General features: G+C 41.3%; 2 protein-coding genes across 7 annotated transcripts in view; one reads left to right on the top strand and one right to left on the bottom strand.

Annotated features, from left to right (window-relative positions):
* Positions 1 to 4,130: 4,130 nt before the first annotated feature.
* On the top strand, positions 4,131 to 14,992 carry RAD52 (RAD52 homolog, DNA repair protein). 2 transcript variants are annotated; one of them, XM_009278945.2, is made up of 11 exons: positions 4,131 to 4,217; positions 5,709 to 5,810; positions 6,377 to 6,470; positions 8,189 to 8,256; positions 8,520 to 8,638; positions 8,728 to 8,803; positions 11,842 to 12,038; positions 12,246 to 12,382; positions 13,028 to 13,108; positions 13,642 to 13,884; positions 14,160 to 14,992. In XM_009278945.2, exons 1-11 carry the CDS (start codon positions 4,131 to 4,133, stop codon positions 14,213 to 14,215), a joined length of 1,260 nt encoding a protein of 419 aa, XP_009277220.1. In that variant the 3' UTR covers positions 14,216 to 14,992. The 2 variants fall into 2 exon arrangements, with proteins under 2 accessions (XP_009277220.1, XP_019327536.1); XM_019471991.1 differs by having other exon boundaries at positions 12,240 to 12,382.
* Positions 14,993 to 16,723: 1,731 nt separating this feature from the next.
* The window catches only part of WNK1 (WNK lysine deficient protein kinase 1), a 109,734-nt gene continuing 106,606 nt past the window's right edge, over positions 16,724 to 19,851 (bottom strand). For all 5 annotated transcript variants that reach the window (XM_009278940.2, XM_009278939.2, XM_009278941.2 and 2 more), the window contains one exon: positions 16,724 to 19,779. In XM_009278940.2, the coding sequence (XP_009277215.1) occupies positions 19,465 to 19,779 (315 nt within the window). In that variant the 3' untranslated portion in view covers positions 16,724 to 19,464. The remainder of the gene's footprint in view (positions 19,780 to 19,851) is intronic.

Here is a 19,851-nt window from a genome sequence, read left to right as displayed (position 1 = left end):
TTACGGGGGGTTCATCCTGCTCGCCGTCCCTGTCTTCCAGCTCAGGGGGCCGAGTACCCAAGGTTGGTTGCCTAGAGATATTATCAGAAGTCAAAACTGAAGGGATATATTGTATGCAATTTTCCCACAGTAATTTCATAATCTGTTTTCCACTCTTTTTAAACTGTGGTATAGCACTGGCCCGTGGTGATTAGGAACATCTTGTACTTAAAAGATGTACACCTCAGCTCAGTGTTGGATGAAGCAACCTTTGCATAACAGGTTAATCAACTTATAGTTTGGAGTTCCCAGAGGAGAGAATACTCCACAGAAATATACAGTTTCTGAAGTTTTTTTTTATTTTTTGTGTTAGAGCAATATGAACCTTAGGTTAAATATGTGGTATTATCTTTAGTGCTTGCTAAATCACTCATTGCTACATGCATAGCTGTTTGCTCTTGGTGGACTCAGTAGAATTGCATTCACTGAAAGAATGTTAAAGATTTTTGCTCAGCAAACTAAAGCTTCACTGTGAAGGACACTCACTGTATAGAGAAGGATGAGGTTGAATAAAAAGCTCTCTAAAAGTGCACAGTACGTTAAAGTCATATCTTCCAGATTTTTTGATGCTACAAGTAATTTCTTGAAACAGCCATGTTCTAGCTGAGGGTTTCCCAGGTTGTGGTACTTACACAATTCATGGTATGCAAACTATTTCGAAGTGATGCAAAACTGCCTGCTTCTACCTTACACCTGAAGAGAACTGGGAACTGACACTCCTAGCACAGGATTAGGGCACAGTGCATTGTTCAAAAACCTAGTTTGTCAAGACAGAGGGAAACTAGCAGGTGAATAGGTGATTTAGGACCAAAATCTCTTTTTGGAGTAATGGACAGTAGGGTAGGCAGGTGTGTGAGGATGTGTTCATTTAGAAAATTAGAAGTTACATGCATACTGTCATGGAAGTTGAAGGTGTTGCTGCCGTAACCTGCAGTAGTAGTTCTACTTGAACAGATTAAGTTCAGGATTATCTGCTCTAGAAAATTGGTTTATTTCCTATGTGGGAATTTGTGTACACACCCAGATGTTTCTCAGCAGCTGCTCAGTTCACTACCACCATACAAATAAATACCTACTTCTAGAGTGTTGTTGAAAATTAGTATTTCATATCCAGTTTCTCAAAGCAGCCATTTTTCTGATTGTGTACCTCATTTGTTCAAATTTTAAGCTTTTGTATTATTACACTTTTTTTTAAAAAACAAAATCAAAATATGGTAGTAGTAAAAGCTGTTAAGATTTTTTGCCTGTTCTAGTCTATTAAGGTAATGTTTTGAAGCACAGTGCAACACGTGTAGTCTTGTGTGTGTTTTTTCTCAGTGATAAGAAAACTTTCTGAGAACATTACCAGCTAAACTAAAAATAATTCCCTGTAAATAATAAGTAATGGTCACAGTCACAGAGTAATAAATTATAATTCCTAGATGTCTTTAAGCTGATGATAAACTGGTTTTATCATCCTGCATGCAGAGCAAGTATATTTGAACTTTAATATTTAGTATTTAAAGATGGTTTGAAAATACAGCTTTTTTAACACTGGTTTATGCAGCAGACAGTCTCCTAGCACTGTCCTGGCCCTGGAGGGTGTTTGAGGCTCTTTTGTGTGCTAGTCAATAGCTTATTATCTACTTCAGTATTAATATTTCATGCGAGTTAAAACATTGTGGGGCCGGGGGGGTGAGCAAACAATATTCTACTGAAGAATGGAAACGCCTTGCCTTCCCTAGCTTCTTGCTGTGGTGTTGAGGTAGATCTGTAACTCCATTTGCAGAATTAACTTTTCTCTCTTCTGAACTCCTACTCTAATAATTTTGAAATTGAAGTTCTGTCACTTTGAAATGCTCTGACAATTGCTTTGAGACATAGGGCTTTGCTGTGCTGCACTTCACTGGCTTGGAAAAAACCACCACATTGCTGTAATAGAATATTTGGTTTAAACCAGGCTCACAGCTGAAGCAAACTGTTCCAACAGGCAAAGCCTGAAACTAAACTGGCATCATCTGTCTCCTTCACACAAGCTGTAGAATAATACATAATTTGAATACAAACCACTGACATGTTTTTAAACTGTTTATTGCAAAGAAGTATGTGGCTAGTATTCTCTGGTGGCATCTGATCTGTTGGATTAAAACTGTATGATGTGAAGCTGTTTTCAGCAGCATGCTGGCTGTACTTCCTCGTTCTCATTCAGAATCAATTCCCACATCTTATTCAGAGCTTCATTAAAGGCGTATCTCTTTAGAGAATTTAGACTGACAATGGTGCACACCATATAAAAACTTAAAGGACTTAATACTGGTTTCAGTTAAATCAATTTGGCTTCAAAATGGCTCCCACCTATTGTCCATAAATATTTGTGGCAAACTGGTAATAGGGCTATGTAGGCAAATACACACATTTCATGCATTGTTTTTTCCCAGGGGCTTTATAATAATTAAGATCTGATTTAGGCTGCTTAGAGTTGCGGGGATGGGGGGGAATATATTATTGTTCAAACTTTGATTCCCTCTACCACTCACCACAGATACTAGTTTTTCCTCTCTAATTGTCTCCCTCAGGATGCAATGGACTCTTTGCTTAATAGGGGCAATAGCCTGCTTAAATTACAAGTGTATCTCCTGGTAATATTCATTTCTATATGTTCTCTTCCAAAACCAAACGTATTTACCACAAATTGCAGCAAACTTTTAATTGAAACACGTTCAAATGTATAAACACTGTACAGTTATACAACTTTTGGACCAGAGATGAATAATTATAGCCAACCAAAATTAAGGAGAATTTTAGCTACACCTAGCATAATTACCAGTGCTCATACCTGCCAACGAAACAACTAGTATTCTTTTTCTGAAAATTGTTTGCCCAGTTCTCAGTAAACTTTAGCTTCCTTGTTTAGAGACTTGAAAAACAGCTTGTTTTAAAAAGTGCTGAACCTAAAGTACAGTAGAAAAACATAATACTAGCCAGGTTCTGACTGAGAAATGATGCTACCTACTGAGGATTTTAGACTTTCTCAAACTGTTTTGACATCTCCAGCTGTCTTGTATGTATATTGACTTGTCTTATATTTGTATTGCATACAAAAATCTTAGTGCTAGACTACTGGTTGTACTCAGCATTTGTGCAAATACAATAAAAAATTGCCTCTGTGGGCCTATACAGAAGTGCTGCTCCGCTTCTTTGCACGCCTGTTCTATAAACTCTCAGCAAGACCACTTCTCCAGCAGCAGGGTGGAGTGGTGATGCAATACTGGGTAGTTGTTGGATACCGGCTTAGAAAAGGGTGCCATCTACTGAATTATTGGTACAGCTTCTTAAAATTCTTGCAGGTTCTGTATGTTTTTCAGCTCTGCATAGTTTATATGATACCATCATAACACAAGACAGTATGATTACAGTCGAAACAATAATCTAAAATAAAGACTGAAGAGGCAGGGTATAGACAAGTCAAATTTTAGAAAGTTGCCTCTGCTTTTTATCAGAGTCTAAGTATTAATGGATATTGAAAGTGATCTAGGAAGATAGTGCTGAAGAATTTGAAAGAGTGGATTATTTTGTTTTTCCTTACCTAGAATGGTACAATGCATTCACGTTTATCTAAAATGAAAAAAACAAAGATATCATTTGTTACCAGTTTAATACTTAGAATAAGGACTCAAGACATTACTAATTTTTTGTTCTAGTCTCTGATCTTATGCAGGATCCAGATGCTGTTGAATTATATTTTTTTCTTTTACTAGCAAGGATAATTTATTCATTCTTTAAATAAAATAATTGTTTCACTGATTTAATTTAATTTAGGCTCACCCTTGTTGGTGATGGATGGAAGACCAGAATGGTGCCTCTGCTTCTAGGATGAAACTAGCCATTTCTGCCTACGTAGTGTAATGTATTTAAGAAAAGTTTTGACAGTTCTGAAACAACATCAGAAAACAAATTTCCAGTTGGGGCTGCAGCAGTTCCATGGAGCGAAAATTATAATATTGCTGTAATGTCCACTCACTGGGCAGGTGGACTTCAACACATTGGCTTGTCTTTATACAGACTGTTAGTTCCGCTATCTTCAGTGTTTGTATTTTCTCTTACCTTTAGGGATGCCTGAAAGTCAAGGGAAAGACAGCGAAAGCCACATCAGCAGCAGTAGTTCCAGCACTAGCAATTCGGTTGCTTGCTTCGGACAGGTCAGTTCCTTTTGCCTGAGAGGGAAACAGAAGTTTTGTGCTTGTGCTTCTGGAAACCTGCCCTGCATATTTACTCATTTTAAAGTTGGATACAGTAAGGCTGGAGTCACATCCATTACCCGAGCTATGCTATACCTAATTGTACATCACATTTTCCTCCATGATAGCCTTGGCATGCCTCGAGTTATAATAAATTGCTCTGGATTCTTCGCAAAAGGTTTTTAATTTTGTTCCTTAAAAATGGGGCTCATTTTATTCTCTCTTACTCCCAGATGGCTTGGGTTCATGCTTACACACGTTCTCAGTACTGCCTCAGAAAAGTCAACTACTTTCAGCCATTAAAAAATAATTTTTAAAAATTTAAAATAATTTGGGAAAAAGAAAACCGTATCTGGACTGAACAGACCTTTTGGTGGTGAATTCTCTTCTCCATGATAGGCATTTATACATAGTTCCTGCATATGGCATAGGCATGTGCACTCTCCCTTTTTCCTTATGCCTTTTGGTTACAGGCTTGCATTTTAGTGTCAGAAAAAGACGAAGTTATTCCTTTAAGTTTAAATAGAACCAAATACAAATTAGAGAGGTTTCGCAGGTGTGGGAACGTATATGGCACACACACTATCGAATTCTGTGTTCTGCTGAATGACAGGGCAGCCAATACATGCGTACACAATACTTAGGATTTAGGTGGTAAAAATCTCTGTTCTGTCCCCCATCAGAGCATAGCAACACAAGCTTTTTAGTGCTTGAATCCTTAAATATGCATTTAGGCTTCTCTAAACTTTACAGATTGTAAATTGTATTTCTACTAAGACAAGGAGCAAAAGTTACAACACTTTAGGCTTCCAGTGATGCTGGTGTTATCTAACGATACCAGTGATGCTGGAGTTATCCAAAGGACCTTCCCTGCATGAGGGGAATTTGCTGAACACTCCTCAAGAAACTCCTATTTTGATTGCTTGCCTGAGCTGCTATCCTCCCTGCCCTGATGCCATATGGTGGTAGAATAAGTTTAAACTTTGTTTTTGTTAGAGTTTTTGAATACACTTTTCTTGTTGGTCACAGAAATATTACGTTTTATTTTTGTGAGGTAAAATACAAGCTTATATGTGTGTTCCTGGCAACCTTGACTAGGATTATGACTGCATTAAGATTTCAATAGGATACTAATAGGCCTGGCTCATCTCAGTCCTTCTAATGTAAGTGATGGTTATGAGAAATGAAAAAGAATTGCTACAGCTCAATAATTAATGCTTGTATATATACACTTCAAGAGTAAGAGAAAAAAACAATATAATGCACAAATGTAATGCACACAGACACCCTGAGGTCTTTCCCTATTTGTTACATCCTGATTCTAAAAATGGATCATACATCTCTTGGAAGGACTGTACATGGAAAAAATGGGATAAAGAAATGATATTAGGAGAAGAGGGAGAGCTAAAATGGGGAGAGTGAGGAGATTTGTCTTACCTTGTTTTTGTCAAGTATCAATACACAGCAAGTGAATATCAAGCTATCCAGCATGCTCTTCGTCAGAGACTGGGTCCAGAATATATCAGCAGTCGGCAAGCTGGAGGAGGACAAAAGGTATGAACAAACATGCATAGGTGTTTCAACTCACAGTTTTTTCCAGCAAAACTAGGGTAAAAAAAGTTGCAATAATCCTTGTTTTTCTTAAGTTAATTTCCCACTAGTAGTTTAACATGCAGATATGAAAGCAAAGTCAGCATAGCATAAATTCCGGCTTTTACTGAGTCACAGGTTCCTTTTACACTTCAAAAAAAGGACTCAACTTTTCAGTGCTTCATCCTTGAGAACATTGAGACTTTTTCTTATTTTTTTCCCAGAACTGGAATATATGGAGCATTATATAACATTGGCTGCATTTTACCCTCTTTAGTGCCCGCTAGGTCTGCCTTCCCTTGATTAAGTCCTATTTGTTGTCATATTAACCCTCTACCACAGTTGCTGGAAGAGGGTGAACCTAAAGCTACACCATCACTCTTTTATTCACATTATCTGAACCTTGAACTTACCTGGGTTTCCTCAGTGTAACATGATGTGTGTAATCCCTCGTTAAAATAAGCATGTATATATTTGTGCACATGTGTATGTATTTTTATATATACATATATATACGCTTTTCTTTTCAGGTCTGTTACATTGAGGGTCACAAGGTAATCAGTCTGGCCAATGAGATGTTTGGCTTCAATGGCTGGGCTCATTCAGTGACTCAGCAGAATGTTGGTAAGTATCTCTTGAGGATAAAGAAGTCTTTCCTCTTGTTTCACTGTGAGGCCCTGAAGGAAGAGTCTCTCAGATAAGGACCAGGGTATCTATCCTAGAACTTGATCACTTCAAAGAACCTGAGGAGAGGCATATGAAATTTCCAGGTGTCTTAGCAGTTGGTAAGAATGAGAGAAATTGAATAATAGTGGACCTTCTGTTTTCTTTTTAGATCTTGTACTGGAATATGTCATAGTCATTATTCTAAGTGTGTTTATGATTATTCTTGAGCTATTATAATCAAGTTTTCTGATCTCTATGGGAACACTCAGTGACTACAGTCACGAGTAATTACAATTAAACTACTTAACACTCAGCAGCCCTGAGCCAACTTTCATACTCACCTGTAATTTTTATATTCTAACAAGTTAATACTCTCAGTTAATATTCTCCTGATCTTTAGGGACCCATCTTTTTCTGCAGATTCTTCTAGCCAATACCTGGTTCTGAGAATTTTTTTTTTTTTTTTTTACAGTAGAAAGCTTTGAAAAAATTATTCTTCTAGAAAACCGTATTCAGGTGATCTTAAAGCTTACGCTTCTTCCATCTCGATAGCTGAAGTAGTACCTACCAGAGAAGTATTGTCCTTATTTGCAGATCTGCTATGCTTAGACTGAAGACTGGGTGTTGAAGTAGCTCAAAGCAACTGCATAAATGTACCTCCTTCCTTCCCCCCCCCGCCTGCAGAAATCGTTTCTTACCTCAGGCTGGTAGATTCTAGACATAAAACAAGTTACTTCATTGGTTTCCATCTGTTCTATACCATTTTTTTTTTCCTTTCCCCTTTTCAGTCAAGAAAGGACTGACATCCTTCAAGCTTCTATCTTTTTCAAATAATGCCGTAACAAGTCATTCCTTAGCAATTCAGAGACAGAGGATTCCGTTATGTTTGGTTTTAAGTTTCTGGGTAGAAAAAGGGCTTGCACCTCTGGCAGGTTTACAAAACAATTAAACAAATAGACCAGATGAGTACAGAAGAGCTTTTGGACCCCAGAGTACAGTTACTTGTACAGTCACAGCATTTCATTTTAGACGTGTCATGTTACTATCAGGCTTGCAAGACTGCTAACTAGAATACCCTATGTATATTATATAGTATTGCTTTTGGTGTAAAATAAGATAGATTAGAGCTTGTGGATTGAGAGTTGTATTGCAACCTGTTAAGCTCTTTAGGTAGTCTGTCCTGGATAAAATCTTGTGCAAAATTTCGCAAACTGGAGACTTCTAGTATATAATAGGAAAGAAATTACTTTTATAGGCAACAGTTTCTTTTCCATTACTGTTTTTATAAATTGATACTTTAAATCTTTCCTTCCAGCTGAAAAAAACTGTTATGCTTTGAACACGTAGGATATGTAGCTGAATGAAAAGTAACATTTATAACTCTTCCTTCTTTCATATGTTTAAGTTTATACATGTAGTAGCAGGGTGTGAGTGTTTGGCAGGACTAGCCACTAATAACCAGAAAGTATCACGTAACATGCCCAGAGCATATATGCAAGTCAGCATTCTCAAACTACAGTTAATATTTTTTAAGTCATGCTCCATTTTCTAGAAGATGATACAGTGTCTTGGGCATATTCAGCAAGTATGGTACAGGCTTATGAGCGTCCTCAAAGGACAAAATGTGGATCAGAAGTCTTTTGTATTATTTAGGATGTTACTTTTCCCTCCCCCAGACTTTGTTGACCTCAACAATGGCAGGTTCTATGTGGGGGTCTGTGCATTTGTGAAAGTTCAGCTTAAGGTAAGTGGATTTTTTTTTTGTTTGCTCTGTCTATAGTTGAGCAATTGCCTAAAGCTGTGAATGAAAGTTCACGCATAGGTCAGATTGTGGTTCTCAAGTGCTGTATTACACCAGAGAACCTAGCGGTGTCCCAAACATTGACCTTGCTGTAGAACAACCAGCTAAGAGCAAGTAATCAGGCTTAGGAAAGCACAGCATATAACAAGAAGTGCTGTATGTGCAGAAATTCCCTTATACTTACTAGTTTTAAAATTTTACTGCAGGATGGGTCATACCACGAAGATGTGGGGTATGGAGTCAGTGAAGGCCTGAAGTCTAAGGCCTTGTCCCTAGAAAAGGCAAGAAAGGAGGCAGTAACAGATGGACTGAAGAGGGCACTCAAGTAAGTGAAGATCAGTACTTGTACATTTTCAGAAGTTAAGTGAGAATTAACTGTTATTTTCAGTCACAGTGAGCTCTCTTATTTCTCAGGTGCTTTGGGAATGCTCTTGGGAACTGCATCCTAGACAAAGACTACCTACGAGCCGTGAATAAGCTTCCACGTCAGGTGCAGTACATGGGCTGTTAGAGCAGGGACTGCTAGATGTCCACTGCTCCTGGTCCTTCATATTAAAAAAGATTATAAATAATGATATCAATGCATCTCATCCCTGAATGTTTCCAGCTATGAGACCAATAGCCTTTGCCTGCTAGTTTGTGTGAACTGTTTGTTACAGTGTGAACTGTTTGTTACAGAGTTCTTCCCCGACATTTCACCACGACTACTCTAAATTTTGACTATTTGCAGTAGGCAAGGTTACTATGGTGAAGAAACAGTACCCTACTCAAGATCTCATGTGACATTTATGGCCATGTTGTCCAAGTCTCTGTTCAGTGCCAGTAATGCGTACATCTGTGTTCACAGCAGATTAAATGTTACCACAGAAAGCACTGAACTGTTTAAACTAGCTCGGTCTAGGTGCCATTTTCTCCATGTGCTGCAGTTCTTAAGACTGTTTAAGCTTTGTTGTCAGTCGTAGCAACTCAGTTCATTGCTATCATCTAGCCACTTCTGCTTTAAATGCGTATCAGCAATGATACCAGTGTCAAGTCATATATTCATCACATAGGTGAAATGGAAGTCCTTGGGAAAATAGAGTCTGCTGGGTGCACGTCTTTACTGTATACTTTTGCCCTCTCTAAGGCAAAAGCCAGAACAGATCTCTCAGTTTGTTCTTGTTGTCAGTGGTAGCACAATCCAGTTTACTATTATGAATTTTAAAAGTCAAACTTACTTGACATATTTCTCTCATTACTGGACTTTTTCAGGAATTTAAAAAAAAAAAAGATAAGAGATAACTGCATACAGTGACACAATTGCCAATTGCTGTAATAGGTCATAAAACCAGAGGCTGCAGGCAGGGCAGAAGAGTAGCCAGACAGTACATCCATTATCTGTGTAACCTACCCTAAAGCAGGTACAGCTCCTCTGTGCGTTCCTGCAGAATCAGGACCATTTCATTTAGTCCTGAAGTCTCTCAAGCTAACAGCCTATATGTCAACCAGTGGGCAGCAGGAAAAGGAGTGTTCTTTAGACTTCAGGGAGCTTTGGCAGAAAATAGGAAGTTTTTCCATGAGAAAGACTTCCTCCTTCAAATAAAGTTTTTAATATGCATAGCCCAGGATATCGTAGAAACAATACCAGGTGGGTCACATACCAAAGCTGCTTGTTGTAATTGGAACTTTCACTTAATTCTAAGCAAAATCCATACAGTAGCCATGTCAATATATGCATTGATAGTTACTTTGTCCTTCTACTAACTGTTATTCAAACTCTACCAGGCCCTAACGCACATCACAGCTAGATAGAAAATAAACTCAGAGTGGTCCTTTTAACAAAGTTTACAGCGCGCCTGTATTTCACCCCTCAGTGTTCATTGTTCTTGTTAGAATAGTTAACGAGTAGTTATTCTGTAACAGTGTTTTTGTACTGAGGTCTCAAGCAAAGGTAATTTCTAAAGGTGGTTTCAACATTCAGTTAACCAAATTGGATCCTTCCCAAAAGAAGGCTGCAAAATGCTAGATGCATCTATGATACAAAGGGTGAACCAAACCATTTAGGCTGGACCCACAACAACTTTTTAGCTGTTGACAGTCACTTCAAAATTTTACCACAGAACAGCAAAACAGGTCGCGCTATTTTCCTTTGCTACATGAGGAGTGTACACATGGCCCTGCAAACGTCCTCTGCTTGACTTCAAAAATGTGTTGGCACCTGAATTTTGCAACTGAATTATCAGCAGGATGTACTGGACTTGGCTGCTGGAGGATGAGGAATAACATTAGGAAGATCTACACTCCAATTTGTTTTAAATACCCGATACAATACTACTGGCAAACTGTGGCTCTTGAATGTATGAAGAATTAGCATGTACAACTGATGCGTACTTCAACACTTACTTTCCTTGCTGTAATATGGTTCTTATCCTTACTGAACAGTAAGAAGCCATGTTACATCTTGCTTTGCTTTTCAGACTCCTTACCTCCTTAGGTTTCAGTTTGCAAGGGAAGAGCTGCAGTTACTTTTACTCTGTGAAGCACTAGGTCAAACAGTGAACCTTCCGAGGTAACCAACACCACGGAGAAATGCCTCTTGTGGAGGTCTGTCTTTGGTCCAGGGAGAGACAAGAAATTGTGATGTACGTCTTCATCAGTGACAGCCATGCTTTAACCACGTTCTTTCAGAGCTATCACAATTTATAAGTATGCTGTGATGTAACACAGCAGTCTTCTTCGTATTAAAGTTGTCCTGGCTGCTACTGAGGTTGCACCTCAGTAACCAATATTAATCTTGTTACCAGCTGGGGGCAGTAGGCTTCTAGGCAGCAACCTACCTTGCTCATTGAGGAGAAAGTAAGCCTTTTACAACTGCTGATCCATGAAGTTTCATAGTAAAGTTGCCTTCATCATACTAGGATTTACTGAACTCTGCTAGCCAGCCTAGAGCTGTGAGGCGGTTCTATCTAGCTAACTTAGCCTGTAGGAGCAGATCCAAAGTGACACCTCGCCAAGTAAAGATGGCACAGATCTCTGCTTTGCCAGGGTCATGGTCTATTAGAGGCATTACCACAAATCTGTAAAATCAGAGAGCCAAACCATCCCGTCTTTAATGAAAAGAGAATGGTGTACCTTCCTCAGTGACCTCACGATTGCAGAGCTGAGTAAGGGTCTGCCATGCCCTTTAATACAAGCGTGAAAACGGAACCGGCAAAACTAACAGACTCGGCAACAGGCTTGTGAGACTGTCTGAGCTGTAGAATTCTGCATCAATCACTGTTCTCGTTTGCAGAGAGCACAGTCTGGGGAGACGTGGGCTATCTACCCTGAAGCACTGAACTATTAAGCTAACACAAAGTCGCGTGAATTCAATTATTAACTAACTGAATGACTTTGTACTGAAAACGCATTTCAGTTTTCTAACTTACTGTTCCACTTAGAGCAAACAAACTAGATTTTTTGACAGTACTGTATAGAAAAAGCCTGTGCATATTTCATTAACTTGATGAAGGAAATTTCTGAATATGTTTTCTTTTTTTCCTTTACTAGATACCCCCTGAGTTAGATTTGGTCAAAGCTAAGAGAGAGGACTCTGAGCCTGAAATAGAGAAAGCAAGATACAATAGCTGTTTGGAAAGGCAGAACGCAAGAGGGAGACAGCATTGTGAGATGGCGTCTACTTGTAAGCCTGGTCAGACAGAGGCTGCTGTAGCAATGGTAGATCAGAAACAACCAAATAGTTCCAGGTGAGACTGCTATTATAAATTTATTTTATAAGCTATATTAGAAGTTACTGTACCTTTTAAAACACACAGACAGCCCAATTTGGAAGATGCCATAAAATGTAAGTTTAGTGGATTTTCCTTGCTGTTATTTCTTTATGCATTTTTTCTTCATAAAATGTAATTGCTGAAATTCTGTTTAACTTTGTGCTTACTTGGGGGGAGGGGCAGAAATACAGACTCCTTAGCTATCGAGTGTGATGCCACTTACCAGCGGAAATTGCGACAAAAGCAGCTACAGCAACAGTTCCGGGAACAGATGGAGAAAAAGCATCAGGTTCCAGTAGTTGCTCCTAGCAGCAAACAGGGTAAGACTTTGCACTAAAAACTGACAGTTTTAACGATAGCTACTGGCAGACTTGTGTTACCCTCAATACAGGAGCCCAACCAGTTTCATTTGCTTTTGTACTGTACCATCAACACACCTTTGAGACCAGAGGAGGGAGGATTATCATACTTTTCTGCTCCCCCCCCCCCGCTTACAGTGGCAGGAACGTCAGCCCTAAAACTGCATCATTAAAACTGCAACTTTCCAACCACCCTAAAGCTTCATGCAGCACAGCAGCTGTCGTCAGTCCCACTAACATGCTGCACCTGAGCTGAGACTGCAGCATTTCACTGAGGTGGGTTGCAGGCAAATAGATAATGCATTAGCTACTAATATGTTGCTCTTTATTCATGGGGAAGTCTGGACAGCTGTGTGGTAAGCAGGAACTTGGGGATGGGGTAAACAGGCTAAAAACCAGTTTGAAGTAGTGCAGCTATCAGCCATCATCAGGTACAGAGTCTTACCATTCCACATACTGCTACCAAAACATAACCAGCTCTAGGAAAAAAGAGGGTACCTGGTGGCAGCTGCCGCTTACCATTTCAGACTCATGCTCTGTTAAGAGGAGCAAAAGGGTTCTTCTGTATTTCTAATATTTATCTCTTCTTCTGTTACCTCCATCCAGCAACATCCGATCCTCCTGTAAAGCACAGCACTCCAGCAGCAGTACAACAGCAACTAGCAATAGAAGAGGAGTTCTTCGCAGGTCAGCCAAAAAGTGATGAGTAATAGTGTGTTAAATCATTAGCATCTAAATCAGCTCTTCAGAGTACAGCGTAAAGGTCAAAGTTCTGAAGAGGTTGGAATAATAGAAGTGCAAGTATGAGTCTGACCTTAGCAATACAAACCTTGCTTGAGTGGCAGGGAAGTGATGTCCATCACTACAAGGGGTTGCACACCATGCTTTTCGGTAGAGAGTTGTTACAATGTATTCGGTAAACCCTTTTCCTCAAGTGATATTGCACAGGAACAGAACATTTGTGGGGGTGAGGGGGTGTCTTAACATAACTATGGCTATTTGGGTCACCCTTACACCGCAGTGCCTGGACATTGCTGAAATCCAGAGCACAAGGGGTAGTACTGTTTCCCCGCTGTGCGCTGACATAAAAGGTGCTTTACAGTTTCACTTTTGTAGTGGCCACCACTCATAGGAAAAGAGTGGGCTGGTCCTGGAGTTACTGTCATTCCCATAGTACAATACTGTCGTCTGTGGTTTGATCACCTTTTCATTCATTCTAGATGATCCTGAACTTTGGGACATTTCCTTGGAGACCACTGATCTTAAGATAATGGGTCACAAAATGGCAGACCCATCAGCTGGACACCAGACACCTGAAACACCCCATGGACATCATCAAATGACTACTCATAACAGGACACCTCACAGAATTAATTACCACAAAGCTTCTGCTGGACTTGTAGCAGATGGCTGCAACTGTGCAATCACGAGCAACAGCAGCTGTGCCAGCCAGCATACCCCAGGTACGTGCTACCAAAAACCGACCGAGTTCTGTCTTAACAATGGCTCTTGGCTTTGAAAGCAGCGCTGTTAGATTAGTAAATTGGAGTGGGAGAAACATCCTTCTTTTCTTGGACCTGGCTGCAGATGCTGTGATGGTGGGCTAGGAAAACTACCTGGTTTTTCCATCCAACTGTCCTGTCAAGGAAGAGCTAGAAAAAGAGTTGAGGAGCACTTTTAGAAGCAGAAAAAAAAGCTTTAAGAAACTTCCCTTTCCCACTGTCTCCCTGTTTGGCAGAGTGCAGCCCCTACAGAAGTCAAAGCTTGAAGAAAAGGAGGCTAGAACCTACGTAAGGCACCTGGTGATGGTACCTGCATGCTGGATTACATCAGAAGACTGCAGTTGGCTGTTCAAATTACGCGAGGAAGTCTAATGCATTAACAGATTTTCCTGCATAGTATGGTGAAGCAACACAGAAGAGTTTAATACAGCCAGCAAGAACTTAATGTACTTCTAGGTTATTACATGTTTCAGATGCCTTTTTCTGTAAACAAGCAATCATTTGTGCTCCTGCAGCACTAGACTTGCAGCTGTATTACAAGCTGACATTACACGTAATTTGCCGGAAATCGTAACAGAATTAATCTTTAAAATGAGATGCAATTCGTAGCTTCTTTCTCCCTCAGTGTTGCATTTCAGCACAGAGAAAAGAGATTTTCAGTAAAATGGGGAGAAGAGTGGGTTATGGTCAGATGACAAAGTCCACAAGCTGTGGTCGCCCGTTCGGTGAGGCTGAGGGTGTGAAGCTGCAGCAGTGTTTGCCGCCGACGTGCAGCCCAGCCGTTTGCCCTGTGGCTGCACAAACAGGGTCAGAGCCCATTGCTCCTCCTCAGCTTGTTCCTCAGCCGTGTCAGATTCGGGGGCAGGAGCACGCTGGGACCGCTGCCAGGGGGTTGCACATAGCATCTCAGGCAGTGTTTGCCTGGACCCTTTGTAAAACAAGTGGGAGCTGCACTTCGTTTTTAAGTAAGCTTTCAACCCTTTTCAATATGAAAATAAACATGACATTTGAAAAACAAACCACACTTGTAGCTGTTCGTGCCTCTGTACCCTCCAAACCATTGCAACTCACTTCCTGTTTAACAAGCTCAAAGAAGTCAACACATTCTGGCTAGTTACGAGTAGGAAGCTAAAGAGACTACCGCCATGTCTGTTCAGCCTTGCATCTGCTTTAAGATGGGCAACTTCAGAGCAAAGCCACAGCTGTTCCTTCCAGTAAGAAGGTCAAAGAAAGAATTTTTAAGCAGTATTTCAAACTGGATACAGTAGTATTTTTCAGAAGTGCAGTGCTGGAGACAAGGAGGACGATACCACGGGACTGGAAGTTAGAGATGGACCAGGAAAATTTACACAAACTCTTGATTAGTCCAGCCCCGGAATCAATGTCAGACTTGAAACGGGACCTTGTTCCTGTGCTTTGCCATCACAGCTCTATCTGGTCAAGTCTCTTAAAGCAGTCTAAATGTAAATACATCTGAAGTATTCAGCATTTATTCCCATTCCTCCTACTTTACCTTCACCACTTCATCGGTCCTTTTTCCTTAAAAGATCCTCTACTATCCACTTACCTCCTCAACAGGACAAAGAAGGAGGATTGACTTCAGTATGGAAAGACAGGACAAATTATAATTAACTGTCATAGATTACATCTAGAAAATAGTTTCACATTTCACCGTACTGGTTTCTCTCCAATTCAGTGCTGCATTCGGAACAGCTCAGGGAAGAAATACATACCACATGTTTGAGTCACGCACTCACTGTTGAAATCAGATACCTGTTAGGAAGGGAATGTGCAGACATTCAGAATTACTGTATTCAAAGCCGCTCCAAACTTTTACAACGAAAAAATTAAAAGCCTCATATAAACACAACTGCATCGACTCTCTTGACTCTACAGAAACAGTGCAAACGTAGCCATGCCTCCTCGAAATCGCCGCAGTAAGCCTCTCAGCATTGGTCCCTTTTAGAAAGGGCAGTAAAACTTACACTTGGAGCTTTTTTTTTCTCCTTTAAGGCCTTGAGCAGCATGACTCATAACAGAAGCTGTTCTTAAAATGGAAAGAAATGCAGCAGCAATTAGTGTTTAGAAATACCAAATAATTCCTGCAAGTCTACAGTTGTTTGAGAATGCCCCCGTAAAGTAGTTCCACTCTTCTACTCTACCAGTAGGGTTGCAAATTTAGGGATGGAATTCCTATTATAGAGCTACACTAAGAAGTTTCGTCTCCCCAGCAGGGCAGGTGCACATCCCTGCTCCCTTCCACCCCAGAGAGGAGGGCAACGGACCCAACAGAAAAAGAGTAGGACTCTTCTGTGCCCGGACAGGGGCTCCCCCAGCCCTTGCAGCACACCCTGCTCCAGCTTCACTGCCAGGAGGCAGCACAGGACCACTGCTAGCAAAGCTCCACTTGTGCTTCAGACAGGGAGAGCCACCAGGTTCCTGACTCTCACAGCTGAGCGTATTTCTCTGCTATTTGGGAACTTCTTGACAGTCTCAGCCATAAAAACAATCGTACTGCTTATGCGCTAGCCTTCACAGCTGCTCCCTCCCTTTCCCTTAGGCCCCTCCTCTTGAAGATCCATCCTATGAATTATTCTTTGCAGGACCTTGTTTCAGAGTAATCAATTAAAAGGCCAAAGGCTCATTACCGATCACTGCTTTTGAGAAGTTAAGGGTCTCATTAAAACGGGTTTCTTGTACTTTCCTGTGATAAACTGATAAATTGGCTAACAGTTAAATCACTCCAGGAAAAGGACGGAGAGGTTGGAGCCTGCTGTTCAACAAGAAAACCCACAGCTCAACAAAAGCAGGTTTGGTTTATTTGAATGACTTCATTAAATATTCTACAAAGGTAACAAATTGCAGCACAAAGCGCAATCGTACAAGAAGCGCAGTGCCTGGGTTTAGTGCAAAACATACAACTAACTACGGCCAGGGAAGCCCAAAGTTTCAATTCATTTTATTTTTTTATTTTTATTTTTTACAGTGTACATCGTTAAATAATGTAAAGAAAACGCTTGTAATTCAGAAACAGATTTTATGTGGAAAAAGATACTCAAAGTGTAATATTAAACAAAATAATTTAACAGTTCAGTAGCATTAGTTTATTCCTCTAGACTTCAGTTATTCATCCACAGGAGGAGGGGGGGTGGGAAAATCAATGGTAAATAAGACCAGTTCTTGCATAACGTTAAGTGAAAAAACGACCTCAAACTTATTAGATCAAAATTAAATAACCACGTGCTGCATCCAGCTGATTGGTTCCCCTGTCACGAACGTTCCCCTTGTTCCATTACTGCTCCTGCTTCCAGAGCATGCCTCTCCCCTCATGCTGGGCGTGTTCAGGAAGCTTCTCTGCATCCATTCAGACGGAAGAGCAGAGCTTCTCTGTTACACTTCAGCCGCAGGGACCCCTGCTTTCAACCCCCCCTTCCACCACACGCACACCGTGAGCCTCCTCTCTCATTCTGTAGCTCTAGTCTGCACTTCAGATACAAAGAACAAACCCCCAAACCTAAGGAACTCGGAGCCCGGCCACCTCGCCACTAGCTTTCACCCTCGGGCGTTCATCTCCAGCCTGTACCTGCCCTTGCTGCCAAAACGGCTGTAAAAAAAGTGACAGGAAAGGAATGGATCTTGCGCGTGTCTTTGTAAAAATAAAAAAGAGCGAGAACCCCCGCAGACAGAAAAACTCCCTGTTAAGGCTCCACAGGGCGACAGCGCTCCCAGAAAAATATTCAGGCAAGTAACATCTCCGTGATGCACCAGCCTCCAGGATACCGGTGAGCTACTCGCAAGTACCAAGAAGCAGTCCTCTCATCCTTCACAGCTTTTTGCAGCACTACAGAAATACTGGCTGGTATTATTTTCACTTTGAAGAGGAAACCAGTATTTTTTAAATATGAAGAGGGAGAATGACCAAAGCAGAAGGTACAGTACAGTTACTAAGAGGTGACAGATAGTTACAGTCCTGGTACCAGCTCGAAATTTGTTAGAGTGAACAAAATCGTAAATCCTCCAAATAAGACAGAGGAAACTTCTTGATGCCGGCTGTTTCAAGTACATCCATTGCCGGCAATGGACGTTGCACCAGGACGGTCTATTCCTGGCTTAAATGGATTTTACAAAAAAAAAAAAAAAAAAAAAGGTAAGAAAAGCAATCCCAGCAGACAAGCCCATGCCAACAAGCAATGGCACCTCTCCCTCAAGTCACATCCCGACCAAACATCTTTACCACTTCGCAGGTGGAGTCAAACTGCATCTTAAGTTGGGCCTTTCCCAAAGATACACTTTCTCCCCATCCTCTCTCCGTTTCCGATCCAGACCTCCTGCCTCCGTAGACAATATTGGTTAGTCTCGTTTTAGCTTCACCCACAACCCTCCATCCCACCCCCACCTGGCCCCTGTCACACCAGCAACTTCAGATCTGCCCGCCCGGACAAGTTTCCCCAACAGACAGAACGCTGTTCCAACGCGCTGCCTCCACGACTTCCTCCTCCACACACCTACTCTAAACAGTAATGGTAGCACTAAACAAACTCGAACGTCCCAGTCGCTAGGTACAAATAATCCGTCCTTCTCTGAACTTGCCCTCTGTCCACCTGGGGCTCTGCTGGGAAGACGATGCTAACTGCAGAAGCAATAGAAGTCCAAGGCACTAAAATATCCAGCAAGCATACTGGGAGAACAGACAAGTATTCAAGTACATTAATTTATACAATTTTACATTCACATTTATTTATCTAATACAATGAAAATACAAAGGAAAAAGTTAAAGTGTCTCCAATAAGTATAAGGATATAGCTAGCTTTTTTTCCCATTTTTTCTTTTTAACTTTTTTAACCCTCTATATTCCACTCATTTTTAAACTACTGTTGTCCAACAACATTTATATATCACAGTGTTTCCACATCAAAACTGATGGTAAGTACATGTCCGCAGGGAACTTTTAAAAATTTTTAAACAATTTAAATTGCTCTAATGCTGCAGTCAAAGCTGTTAATACCTTACTTAAAGCAGTAATGACCTATCAAGCACGGGCTGCACTGCAAGTCCATTCGTGTGCCCCACCATTTTGGAGCCCGATACGATTGACTGGGGAGAGGGAGAGGAGGGGGATTTGGACAGCTTTTCTCCTGGTCTTGGTTCTTCAGGGAGAGATGAGAAGCGTGCTAAAGCCTCATGCTAGGATTCAGCTCTCCCACCTCAACACGTGTGGGTTCAGCCTCAAACCAGAGAGAAATTTTACAGCAAGACTGTGTTAACTGACCCCATGACCTCACAGCTCTTGTTCCAAACAAGAGCAGAACCCCTTGGTCAAAAGCACCGTCCCATCATAAGGATGCTGATCATCCTCCTCCCCCTTGAAAGCGTGTGGGGAAACTCCCTTTACAGAGAGTTGACAGCAATGGTTGGAAAAGAGAAATTCATTCCCAGTCTGGCAAGCTACCAGTTCATTGCAGCACTAGGAGTTGATACAGGGCCCCGTCTCCCTCCCCATGTCCTGTCCCGAGGTCTAGCCAGCCTGGTCTCCGAGCGCAGCTAAGTGGTCCGCAGGTTGGAGCCTGGAGGGTTGCTGATCGATTTTTGCAAATTGCTGATGTTGAAGCTTTGCAAAGATGCGGCACCTACGGGCTGGAACTGGCCGAGCGGTGGCTGCGCTGGACCACCCGTCCCACTCCACGGAGCGGCAAAAGACGCTGCTGGGTAACCGTACTGCTGCGGAGGGCACATAGCCTTTGTGAAGGGACCTAAAGAGGTAGCTGATGCTGCGGAGATGGGCGTAGCACCCAGGGAAGATGTCATAGAGATACAGAGCTGACCCGGGGCCGAGAATTTTCTTGCCATTCCAGGGCCCTGAAAGAAAACCCAACCCCCAAGAAAAGTTACACAACCGTGCTTAAAAACCACAGGCTCACCCCCCCCCCT

Source organism: Aptenodytes forsteri, unplaced genomic scaffold (genome assembly GCF_000699145.1).
Source record: "Aptenodytes forsteri isolate BGI_AS27 unplaced genomic scaffold, ASM69914v1 Scaffold241, whole genome shotgun sequence".
NCBI lineage: Eukaryota > Metazoa > Chordata > Aves > Sphenisciformes > Spheniscidae > Aptenodytes > Aptenodytes forsteri.
The sequence above is the reverse complement of the archived record's forward strand: the minus strand, read 5'-3'. Positions and strand labels throughout refer to the sequence as shown.